This window comes from Morone saxatilis, unplaced genomic scaffold (assembly GCF_004916995.1).
Source record: "Morone saxatilis isolate NCDOM2014 unplaced genomic scaffold, NCSU_SB_2.0 Contig17, whole genome shotgun sequence".
Lineage (NCBI taxonomy): Eukaryota > Metazoa > Chordata > Actinopteri > Moronidae > Morone > Morone saxatilis.
In genome coordinates, this window is record NW_023339729.1 from 13,631,260 (window position 1) to 13,642,496 (window position 11,237).

The 11,237-nt window shown below is 41.2% G+C and overlaps 2 protein-coding genes across 2 annotated transcripts; both read right to left on the bottom strand.

The window, feature by feature from the left end:
* Positions 1 to 1,093: 1,093 nt before the first annotated feature.
* zglp1 (zinc finger GATA like protein 1) lies at positions 1,094 to 6,025 on the bottom strand. Its single transcript, XM_035659645.1, has 4 exons — positions 4,620 to 6,025; positions 4,401 to 4,513; positions 3,366 to 3,459; positions 1,094 to 2,197 (listed from the first exon to the last, which is right to left on the bottom strand). Exons 1-4 carry the CDS (start codon positions 6,023 to 6,025, stop codon positions 2,065 to 2,067), a joined length of 1,746 nt encoding a protein of 581 aa, XP_035515538.1. The 3' UTR covers positions 1,094 to 2,064.
* Positions 6,026 to 7,724: 1,699 nt separating this feature from the next.
* Positions 7,725 to 11,069, bottom strand: fdx2 (ferredoxin 2). The gene is made up of 5 exons (XM_035660998.1): positions 10,865 to 11,069; positions 10,470 to 10,521; positions 9,263 to 9,369; positions 9,092 to 9,179; positions 7,725 to 8,977 (listed from the first exon to the last, which is right to left on the bottom strand). The coding sequence occupies exons 1-5, from the start codon at positions 11,049 to 11,051 to the stop codon at positions 8,821 to 8,823; spliced, it is 591 nt and encodes a 196-aa protein (XP_035516891.1). The 5' UTR covers positions 11,052 to 11,069; the 3' UTR covers positions 7,725 to 8,820.
* Positions 11,070 to 11,237: the final 168 nt, after the last annotated feature.

The following is an 11,237-nucleotide window of genomic DNA, read 5'->3' on the forward strand; positions in this document are numbered from 1 at the left end:
TGTATAATTACCTGAAAATATGAAAAATATTTTTTTTTTTACCTCAGAAGGAGACGGTTTTATTTACAGAGGGAGCGGGTCCTCTTCTACAGAGGCCGCCGTGAACTGTTTCTACAGTAGCCCAGAATGGACAAACCTAACACTGGCTCTAGGGCCATTCGCGTTTTTCGCAGTCACTGCAGTTTTTTGAGGTGAGTTGCAATCTGCAACTTCACGTGTAAATGCCAGTAAATCACAGTGGTCCTTTAAGAAAGAGTAAAGAGCAAAATTTAAGTACTTTATATAGATGGCACCTCAGCAGTCTGTTTACAATAGTATAGATTATTATATTTTCAATAGTGTGTTTGGTCAATGTAGAGCCACTTTTAACTACTTTATACACGACTGGCTAGTTTAGTCTACAGCAATGAATGATAATGTTTTATATGAAAAAGTAATCTGCAAAGTAACTATAGCTGTCAAATAAATGTCCTCTGGGAAGCAGAAGTATAAAGTGGCATAGCATGACGATCCTCAAAGTACAAGTACCACAAAAGTGTACTTAAATACAGCACTTGAGTGAATGTACTTCGTTACTCTCCACCACTGTTCATTATGTTTCACAGCTGATGTTTAAATGACCACAGCAGGTGAGACTGTTTCGGATTGAAATACGCTTAACGTAAAACAATGAAGCAAGCAAATTCATTTTATTGAGCTTGTTTCTATCTTTTATGTTCTTGGCTTAAACAACGCTCATTTCCTTCAGTGTTCCTCACGCTGGATGGTTTGGCACATGGGGAGAGGGGCAGCACTCTCTCTCTCTCTCGCTGGCTGTTTCAAATAAGAGGAAGACGTAATCCGTTTTGAAATAATAGCCACACTGTATCAATTCGTGTGAGGCCACCCACTTGGCAAACTGGCCTGTACTGCAGGGTGGGCTGAGGAAACTGTGGGAAGTCTCATTAATGAACAATTCTTCCCTGTACCTCTCCGTGTAGATTAATCTGATATGTGCTCCCCCTCTCAAACTGTTACACTGTTTTATAGACATTGCAGTAGGGGAAAGCGGAGGTTTTACTTGTACCTAAAAAGAACCAGGAAACAAATGAGATATTTCACACTGAATTTAATACAGACCAAAACCTGATGCATGCACACACAAAAATCTATTTTTTTTCTTCTGAAAGAAAACAGCAATACTAAACAAATCAGTCCACCAATCAAACAGGCAACATCCCAAATAAACAACGAGAAAAAAAAAAACAACACCCCAGAGGAACCACAATTAGAAATGTTGACAAAGACAACTAAATAAATAACTTAATTTAACAAAATGTGTATCTACAGATCTTGGCAGACAGTCTTGCTGTCAAGGTCAAGAGAAGGAAATGTTTTTGCAGTTAATAACAGTGAACGCAGCACTGAGCCCAGGTTGCTGTTTTTGGTTCTGTACAGAAATAACTTTGTACTGCAGCCATCTGGCACTGCTGACCATTATACACAAGCAACAGTAAAGCTATTTAGATGAAAACTGTCAACAATTATGACTTAACTTTCCACTGAATGTGTCTATTTTCTTATAGTAGCCCTTCAGTATGAAATTGATTTACAATTCTCAGCTCTGCTACAAACTGCCTGTGCTTCATCAATATATCCAGAAAGAAACCCATCAACTGTATAACTTCTGTCACTTTTGCCACATCCAGGTTTAGCAGGTAGCACAAATACAGTCCGTGCAGTTGCAGGTGCAGATTGTTTTCAGACATTGTCCTCCAAGAGTTTTCCAAGATTTCACCGTCTTAGGTTTTTTTGGTTTTCCCTGGTGTGGAGAGGATCGAGGGGATTAGTGCTGCTGCCTGAGGGACAACATTGTAGCAGTGACACTAATCTAAATACTCAGAGTCAAGTAAGATGTAAGAAGCTGGTGCTGCTCCTCCATGTTTGCATTCACGTCTGCTGTGAATTGTAGATAGAAGACCTGCAGGAGCAGAGAGTGTATTCTTGAACTGTTGAGAGCAAGTGTGTGTGTGTGAAGAGCTTCTCCTCATGTGGACATAAAAACCTTTGCTTTGTGTATGTTGCCTAGGTGGTGTGTTTCCGCTGAGCTGAGGTCAGCCTCACAAAGTTTCCACACTTGAGGCAGCATGAGTTGGAGTTGCCCTCTTTCCTAGGGATATGCCAGCAGTTGACACAGCGCACTCTGTACTTCTTATACCTTCAAAAGTCAAGAGAGAAAAAAAAAAATACAGTGGTGATTGGTCTTTCTTTTTAACGTTCAGGTATTCTTATGAATGCTGTTTTTATTCTGAACTAAGAAATAGTAGAAATAGCATTTATCTATGACATGTATATTAAAATTTCCCAGTTTAGGGTCACTGCAACACTGATACAGCATTATTCCTCTTCTCAGAAGCAAGATGGTGTTTATTTCTGCAGTCTTCTGTGAGTACAGACTATGAATATTCTATATTTTCTTTAGCATACCTCTTCAGAGGTATACTAAAGAAAATATCACATCACAACAGAAGAAACTGTAGAGAAGTAAAACATGTTTGACTTTCAGCTTTCCACTAATAAAAAGCAATGGTGACAATGAACCAACAGCAGAGCTGTTGAAGTGTTACGCTTTAAACCCTTAATCCATTTCGGCATTTGTGGCTGCCCATGAGTCTGTACTTAGCAATTTTATAGAGTTGGTTCTAATCCATATAATTGTCCTTACTGGTGGCTATTGACAGGCAAAATAAACTTCTGAAAAACATGAGAGGAAAACCAAACGCCATCTGGAAAAAGTTATATACTGTCAAATGCAGTCCAATTCTGTATGTATTATAGGAATTACACTTTTGATCTAGTTTTACACAAAACATAATTTGCTTGTAACAATTTGAAATAACTTTAAAAAATCCTTGACCATGTGCATAATAAATCTTCAGATTAAAACTAAATAAACACAGCTGTATTTGAAAACCTGGGAATGACAAAAGGCTGTCAAGTGTTGAAGAAATTAGAAACTTTGTGAAAAAACCCCAAAGGCCAAAGGCGCTGTCTACAGCCAGAGTTTGGTTTGTCTGTTCTGGGCTACTGTAGAAACATGACAATTCAACATGATGGACTCCACTGAAGGCGACCTGCAGCGTCTGTACATAAAACGAGTCATTCTAAGGTATCGAAAACACATTTCATATATTCAGATGATTTTACACTAATGAAAATAAACCTATGAATATTATATTCCATTCCTGCCAACAGAGCCTCTTTAATGTTTCACACTGGACCTTCAGGATTAAATTTCATTACATTTAAAAGTAGCATTAGGCTCCCATGTTGATCTAATAGATCAGGCCTTTAACACAGCTTCATGTTGTGTTAATGTGAGCTACCTTATTCCACAAGCATTACAGAGTGGGGTCCCGTCCTCTGCATCCCTCCACATGGGGGTCTTCCTGGTGCAGCATGATGCACAGACTTTACCCTCTTGTGAATCAGAAAGAAACACACTTTTAGTTCCTGTCATTTTAAAACAAGCAACATTTTATATCTAGTACATATGATTCAATGGACTCTACATTTCAGTGATAAGATTAATACTACTGTATGACCTCTTAAAAGTTCTGGATTTTAATGACAACAACAAAAAAAGACTAAAAACAAAAACAACAAGGGGAGATTTTATTTATTATTTATTTACTATATATTCTTATGTATACTTTGCATTTTCCTGTTAATAACTTACAGAACACAACATGGCTGTATATCTTCACTTTACATTTCATTGAGAAGTTTTGTTAAAATGTGAGGAGAGATGCTAATCAGTGCTATTCATTTGAAAATACTTGAAAGAAATGTTGTTGCTGCTGCCAGTGGAAACGAGTCAAACCTCGGCTGTACAGCCGAAAGTAAGAATTACACAATAAAATGTTACATGTTGAGTTTTTTATTATATATGGATCTTAGGGTGTTTACACAGACGTTTATGTAAATACTATCAAATGTACACCACCTGTCCTGAGTCAGGCTGTCATGCTTTAATGTGGTGGGGGCGTCCTCTAGTGGAGAAAATGGGCATTTCATGCAAAGACATACTTGACTTAGCTATAGAGTAATGCTTAACACATAACATGGCAGCATTTTTATTTGAACTTGTATCTGAAACTGCTTAAATTATTACAGTTGTATAGTTTATATTATGTTTTTTATTTATTCTTCCTGAGGTGTGTCCTTTTATTTCTCTTATTAACGTTGTATTGTGTGGGCTGAGACAAACTCGTGATTTTGGCCCCTATACTGTCAATAAAATTGACTTGACTTAATGAGATCATCAGTTTAACTTGCAGGGACTCCACACTGCTGTAAAAATGTCCATATAAACTGAAATCAGCTTCACTGAACAGCGCAGGTACTCGAGTGTTACCTACTGGAAACATTGGTCGTCAGGTCACTCTCCTCATCCGAGCTGCTAGCTTTAAGGGATTTCTGGGATGTCCGACTCCTCAGCCTCGGTTTTCTTACACTCTTGCAGAGCTCCTTGCTGCGACGGATACACAAGCGGCACACACCAATAATATGTATGAGTTTAACTTATGAACACCGTTTTCTAAATTCACAAGCAGAAAAACTAATGAATCTGTCACTACCTGTACTTCGAAGTTATGAGGAGCCGACACTGTTCCCTACTGTCGTCCAGCTCCGTGTCCATCCTGAACGTCACTCCCTGGAAGTCTGGGTCTTGGATATCGACGCTCCGGCTGGGATGAGGTTGTTTTCTAGGAGTCTTGGTTCTCCACTGCTGGCTAGTTGGAGGAGGAATTTCCTCCTTTAGCCCTGCCCTAAGTTCTGGTTGTGATAATGCTGAAGGTGAGGGGTTGGTTTCTCCATTACAGCCTGAGGAGTTGAGTCGCGCAGCGGGAGGCGATTTCCCCTCGATGGGAGCCTCCGTACATTCTGGTTCAGACGCTGTGATTTTGTGATTTTGCTTTGAGAGTGAGTGACAGCTCCCTGCAGCGCAAAATAAGAGCGATGCTGACTGTGAGGAAGGCCGGACGGAGCTCGGGTGGGGCAGCTGGGTGTCACGTGGGGACTCTGTCAGGTTTCCATTGTGATCTAGCGTTAGCGCTGGCTTTGACAGATTTGCATCGTCATCTGAATCAACCCCATTATTAAGGGAAGGATCGGGGATGTGGGTTCGTGACAAAGCGTTTTCAGAGAGGGGCACATTTAAAATACCCTTCTTACACTCCTGGTTCCACTCAAGCTGTCTGTGAACGCTGAACTTGTCCTCCCCTTTGTCTGCGTGGTGATGTTGAGGAGGTGCTGTAGTGTGTTCCTCCACCAGCTCTGCTCTGACAGCGTCTGTCTTTTCAGCTGTCTGCGGCAGAACACAACGGCCCACTTTGGAGTTTTTCACACAGCGTTTAGAACTACAGGCTCCTCCACTGCAGTCTCTCACACCGACCACAGGACTCACACAGTTTGGGATTCCCTGTCTTTCATAGATACGAAGAGACGGTCTCAGAGTGCATTCGACACTTACGCAGTCACCTCCAAAACCCTGGTCCGTTATGTCTGCTCTTTCCGTCGGTGCTTTGTACACTGAATGGCCTAATAATGGCTCCTCTACATCACTGTGATGGAGGAGCCTCTCACACTGCAGGTTGATCAGACTCAGCACTTTCCAGGGGCTGGCGCTTTCACAATGTGGCTCAACCGAAGTTGTGCCCTTGCTGCTGTGACTGTCCTCCTTCAGCGTTTTCACCTGATTATAAGGCAACGTGCGAGACAAACTCTGCTGGCAGGAACTACTAGAGACTTGAAATGAATGTGCATCCCCTTCCTCTTTTTTAACTATGAAAGCATCTTGCCGAGAAGTGTCGTTTAGCCACAGGGAGGGAGTATTTGTGTCCAGGAAACTGTTGTGGATGGGGGAGGCTAGCTTGGAAACTTCTTGGCAAAGGTAAAAGAGTGCTGAGCGGGAGGGATCGTGTTCTGTTGTGCTCTGGTTTCCCTGGATGAAGGTAGCTTGTGTCCTCGGTCCTGTGCTCATCTTGAGGCAACGTCTGCGTCACACATACGAAACAAACAGCTTTTAGATCAGCAGTTCTCATCCTGGGGGTCGGCCGCCTCAAGGGGTTGATTACCGAAGTAGGAAGTAATAAAGTCAAACTGTGTGTTTATTTTTAGACATTTCTCTAGATCTTCCAAATAAAACAGTCTGATGGCTCTTCAGCTGAACTGCTCACAACTCATAGACATCGACTGATAGTGGAAAATAAATATTGCTTTAAGCTAAAAAGGTTGGGAACCACTATTCTACAGGCTGAATGGGATTTTGAACAATTGTCCAACATAGAATATTACACAATCTGATTCATATTTATATCCATAGCTCCTATAATTGAGATACATAAGCTACTGTATGTAGATAGCACAGTGACAGCAGATAAGCTTGGTCTACTGCAGTGTTTAACATTTTTGTTTCCAAACTGTATACAACAGTGACAGTGATGTTAGGCTAAAAGAAAATGAACTTTAGGACAGTTTATTAAAATGTTTAACTAGGCCGACATTGTATTAGCCTACAAGAGCTAATGAGACTCAGCCTATTTAAATGCCTTATATGGTCGCGGTGTCATTTTCCTTGAAAAACATAATTTATATGACATGAAACCGCCTATTTTAAGAAAAACGACTTAATTAAATTGTAACTTATTTAACTCACCGGAAGAAATGTAACAAGAAGTCGAACTAACAATGCAGTTTAAATGGGTTCCAGAACACAAATGTAGCATTTGCGTTGTAGATTTTTTCGCGGTTGTCTGAGTTTGACTGTCACGAGCGCAGAGGCAAGTCGCATGGATACTGACACAATATTAATACTCAATCAATACAATCACTCCAGCTGTGCTGGAGGTTGTATTCTTCCACCTTTATTCTCCTCTATATTGTATAAGTTGACTATGACTTCACTCATAAATGGAATGATGGGCAGTTCAATGGCCTATATAGACCTACGGAAACCGGTGTACGTTTGTAGCTACTGGTTTGATCTAATGTTTTAACTCTATGGGCATTATGACGCATACGGTTCGCGTCCTTGTAGTTTTATGTAGATCTACCTGAGCTCGCTTTAGTCCGCATGCAAGTTAAATGATCGCATATGATCTGATCCATTAACTGTGATCTTACAAAGGGCCCTGTATTCACACACCTTTGACCTGTCATGGCCTCTATGGCTAACTGCATCATTTGGGCCTGAACAAAACAACTACAAATTTGATTTTAAAAAAATTAATATATAGGCCACAGTCCACCTTTGTTTACCTGATGCTCACCTTTGATCTCCAAGTCGATCATCAGCTAACTGATGAAGTGTGCCAATTTACTGGGAACTCAGACCGATGGAGCTGGTTGCTATGACTGGGTGCTGTTGTGGACCAGGAGGAGGAGTTGCGCGGGTGTTTTTGGTTTGCTAGATTACAGCAGTGGTGAATAAAAGTGCTGCCCACTGTGTTCCAGTGCCACTTGGTAGCTGCTGCAAACCGCTTTTTGCGACAACTCAAATGCACGTTTACATGTTTGCTAGGTAAAGGTGTCGATTTTTAGCAACAATGGCCGCCTGCTAATCATGCAATGAACTATTGGTTATTGAAGTTTGGATAAAACGAAGGCAACTTCATTTTGTCCCCTTTCAGTCCTTATGCTTAGTGTTTAAAGCTGATGAGTAATGAGCAGTGTTCAAAAAATGACTTTTTAAAACTTGTTTTATTGCACAACTTTAAATATTTGTAGTTTCTAAGACATACATAATTCACTTACATTTGTGCGTAAATTGGACAAGTACAGTAGCTAGACTTGACAAGTAAAGGGTAGATGTGGTGAACTCCTTCCATGGTAACATGAAGCCTGACTCTGCTGTCTACCTCCATCATGCTAAGCACCTGAACCAGATCAACTAATCAAACCTTGCATTTTCTATCTGACGCTTGAAACACAACTCACCTGAATGTTTTGAAATGTTTATACTGAATACAATGCAAGAATTTAGACTGGTGAAACTGAGTTGTTGTTATTATCTATTTATCATATTTAGAAGCCCATCCTTTAAGCTTCAGGCAAATGTTGTCTTTCAAAAACACTTGTATTATATGGCTTCTTCTTCTTCTGTGTCTGGCCTCAGTTCCATGCAGAGGAACACTATTTGAGGTTTGTGACTTCAGTCTAACTACAGACAGTGCGTAGGTACTTACTGATAAGCCAGCACAACACCTACAAATTAACTTGGTAAATAAAAATGAAAGGAAATGTCATGCATGCCCTATCTGACAAGTGAATCAGGGTGGCAATGATAGACTGGCAAAAATGACTCAACTTGTGATACTTGTGCGTATATGAGCTGTAACAAGGAATGTTCCATTAAACTGCACAAAGGTGAACTTTGTTAAAAATTTGCTCTGCAATGTATAAAACAAACAAATTGTCTGGTGTTTTAACAAAGAACAGTTTGTGAGATTGAATGGTGTCGTAATGCTGGCCTGAGAATGTTCCACACAAATAAATACATTGTCAGTTCAGTTGTTTTTTTTTTGGGAAGTAACCATTAATTTCACCTCCAGTGAAATTTGTATAGTGTCTGACTGCCTGATTTCATCTGCAGGCCTGTCTTGTCATTGGTTAACTGTGGAATTTGTCAGTCGGCAAGACATCTTGGGAGTTGCTACGGACTTTGCTATCCTAGCCGTGCATCTCTTCATCATCGCCCCCCCCCTCTCACTCAAGGGGCAGCGCAGAGACACCCTCTCATTTTCCTCCAATCCACCTCTTCATTATCTGCACCTCTTCTCAATGAGGTTTGGGCACATGCCCGTCCACGTAGAAGTTCCTGGTGACTTTGGGCAAGGTTAACTCAATGCCGTCCAGCTCTGGAGTGAGAACGATCTGGCATCCCAGTCGGGAATTCTCCTGAAGCATGGGCGCCATGTCCAGCATGTCGTCCTCCCTAAAGCACCAAGATATGTGTCAACATTTACAGTGATCTCTCTTTCATCCTCATCGCACACATTTGACGTCATTTGAATGTCGTTAAGAAAAATATCATTTGTAGCAGACCTACCTCTCCTCAGGTTCTGGTAGTTTGTTGAAATGGGCGTCACTCACGTACACCTGACATGTTGAGCAAGCCAGTGATGCTTCACAGGCTCCTAAATGAAAGACAAATAATGATCAATAATCATCTTAAAACCATGCTTTAGTAAACTGCTTTACTAACTGTGTAAATGCTCACCTTCCAGGTCAATTCCATGCTTGTGAGCCAGATAGAGGACATTATCTCCCACTTTGGCCTTAATTGGGATCCTCTGGCCAGACCGATCTATATACACCACATTCACCCTAAACACCAGATAGTTCAAAGTTAATTTAGCTTTATCAACAATCATATATTTGAGTGTATCTGGCAAGGTTTTGAAAAATCTTAATTCACCATTCTGCCCTTTTTAGTGCCTAAAAAATAAAGGCAGTTAAAGCAACAGCATGTTCCAAGTTGAGGGAAGTGCTTGAGTTGGAACAATATACGGACGAAAACGTTTCAGATCACACAAGAAGAAATTCCTACAAACCAATCACTTCACGAGACTTAAGATGCAAAAAATATATACACTATACACTACATAGTGTTAAAATGTGGGATAAAAGTCAGAGTCATAGGACATAGTGGTTCTATGACACCGACTGTGACTGTTTACCTTAGCTATACACAGCCTCCATCGAGTTTCTGTCCAACTAACGCTACCCATTGGTCATTTTCCAACAAATTTAGACACACGTGGTGTTTTTTTGTAAGTGCCGATACGGTTTCCTGCTCTAACCCGGTGTGAGGAGGCAAAAATGTGCAGTTTTTGTAGTCATGTGTGGTGTGTGTCCATAAATCATCTGTTACAGAGCCCAATGGGTATCGATTATTCTGATATCATGTGCACATGTATTTACTATAAGTAATTTTGTAAATAGACTGTTCTTACACAGCACTTTTCATCCTTAGTAAGATTAAGAGCTTTAAAACCTCTCCCACTATCTGTGTATAGGAGGATTCAAACCATAATTAATGGAGGACCAAGCCACAAATGTTCTACTAAAATGTCTTACTTTTTATTTAATTAATGTACACCATCAAATTAATCATTTTTGTAGACAATTTTTCGCTCAAATGCTGCATACGCATACTATGTAGGCTGCTGGTTAAGAGTACTATTTAAGTTAAGTCCATGTTCAGGATGTGATCAGAGTGCAAAAATATATAAATAAATAAAGTTCAGCATGACTTGGCAAAAAAAAAAAAATGGAGCTATCTTTCCCTAAAGATTAGTCCCCTCCACTGACCTGGACTAGTCGTAGCTGCTGTAGTAGTAGTACAGTAAGTACAATGTGTGCATTGACTAATACCCACTGAAAACACCTCATCAACTCACAATAAAAGCCCCAAGTGAACTTACACATCGTCTGGGTCCTCTGCATTGGAGCTCCCCTCCTCACTTTGGTAAAGACCTTTAGAAAAGAGGCAGGAACAACAGGAGTGTGAATGTTTCTGCAGTCAGTGGCCGTACGAGCACCTCCAGACCACGAGGACAATGTTTGACTTGTTGCCCAAAGTTTCATAATCTGGGAATGTTGAAGTGAAGTTACACAAGTGTTACTGAGCGGGCTCTCGACTCCAATAGGGTCTGATATCTCTGGACCACCTGTAAGTCAAGCTTTGCTGGCATCAACAATAACATAACTATGCACTCTGGATAAATACAACTCATTACCGCGTATCGTAAACAAACAGTCCCGAGAGAAGACCCTGCTCTGACTGAGGCTAAAGCTGTTAGCAAGCTGCCCCACTCACCTATACTCGTCTGCAAGTGTCGATTTATCGTCCGGAAGCTGTCAAAGGACCCCCCCCTCTGCACATTAGCCACGCTGCTCACACAGCTCTTGAGCCTGTTGAGAGGACATGTGCTACAGTCCGGTAGAACTCGAGAAAGTCTGAAAGTCAGACCCATGCTCGACCGGACAGCAGCGGAGGCCGCCATGATACTGTTTTGGTCACACGGCCGAAAGCGGCCAATAGGAGAAGAGCGCTGGCGGGGTGACGTCTCTACGTTGACGTACCGCTGTGACAGCAGAGGACGCTGTTGCTACGCACACTGCACAGCAAACACACTGCACAGCGTACACACTGCACAGCAAACACACTGCACACACTGCACACACTGCAC

Coding starts and splice junctions, on each gene's coding strand:
- zglp1 (XM_035659645.1), bottom strand. CDS start 6,025: ATGAGCACAGGACCGAGGACACAAGCTACCTTCATCCAGGGAAACCAG. Junction 3,460..4,400: donor CCTGACGACCAATGTTTCCA/GTAGGTAACACT, acceptor CTGATTCACAAG/AGGGTAAAGTCTGTGCATCA. Junction 2,198..3,365: donor TGTAATGCTTGTGGAATAAG/GTAGCTCACATT, acceptor TGACTTTTGAAG/GTATAAGAAGTACAGAGTGC.
- fdx2 (XM_035660998.1), bottom strand. CDS start 11,051: ATGGCGGCCTCCGCTGCTGTCCGGTCGAGCATGGGTCTGACTTTCAGA. Junction 9,370..10,469: donor GCAGAGGACCCAGACGATGT/GTAAGTTCACTT, acceptor TCTGGTGTTTAG/GGTGAATGTGGTGTATATAG. Junction 9,180..9,262: donor GCATGGAATTGACCTGGAAG/GTGAGCATTTAC, acceptor TCTTTCATTTAG/GAGCCTGTGAAGCATCACTG.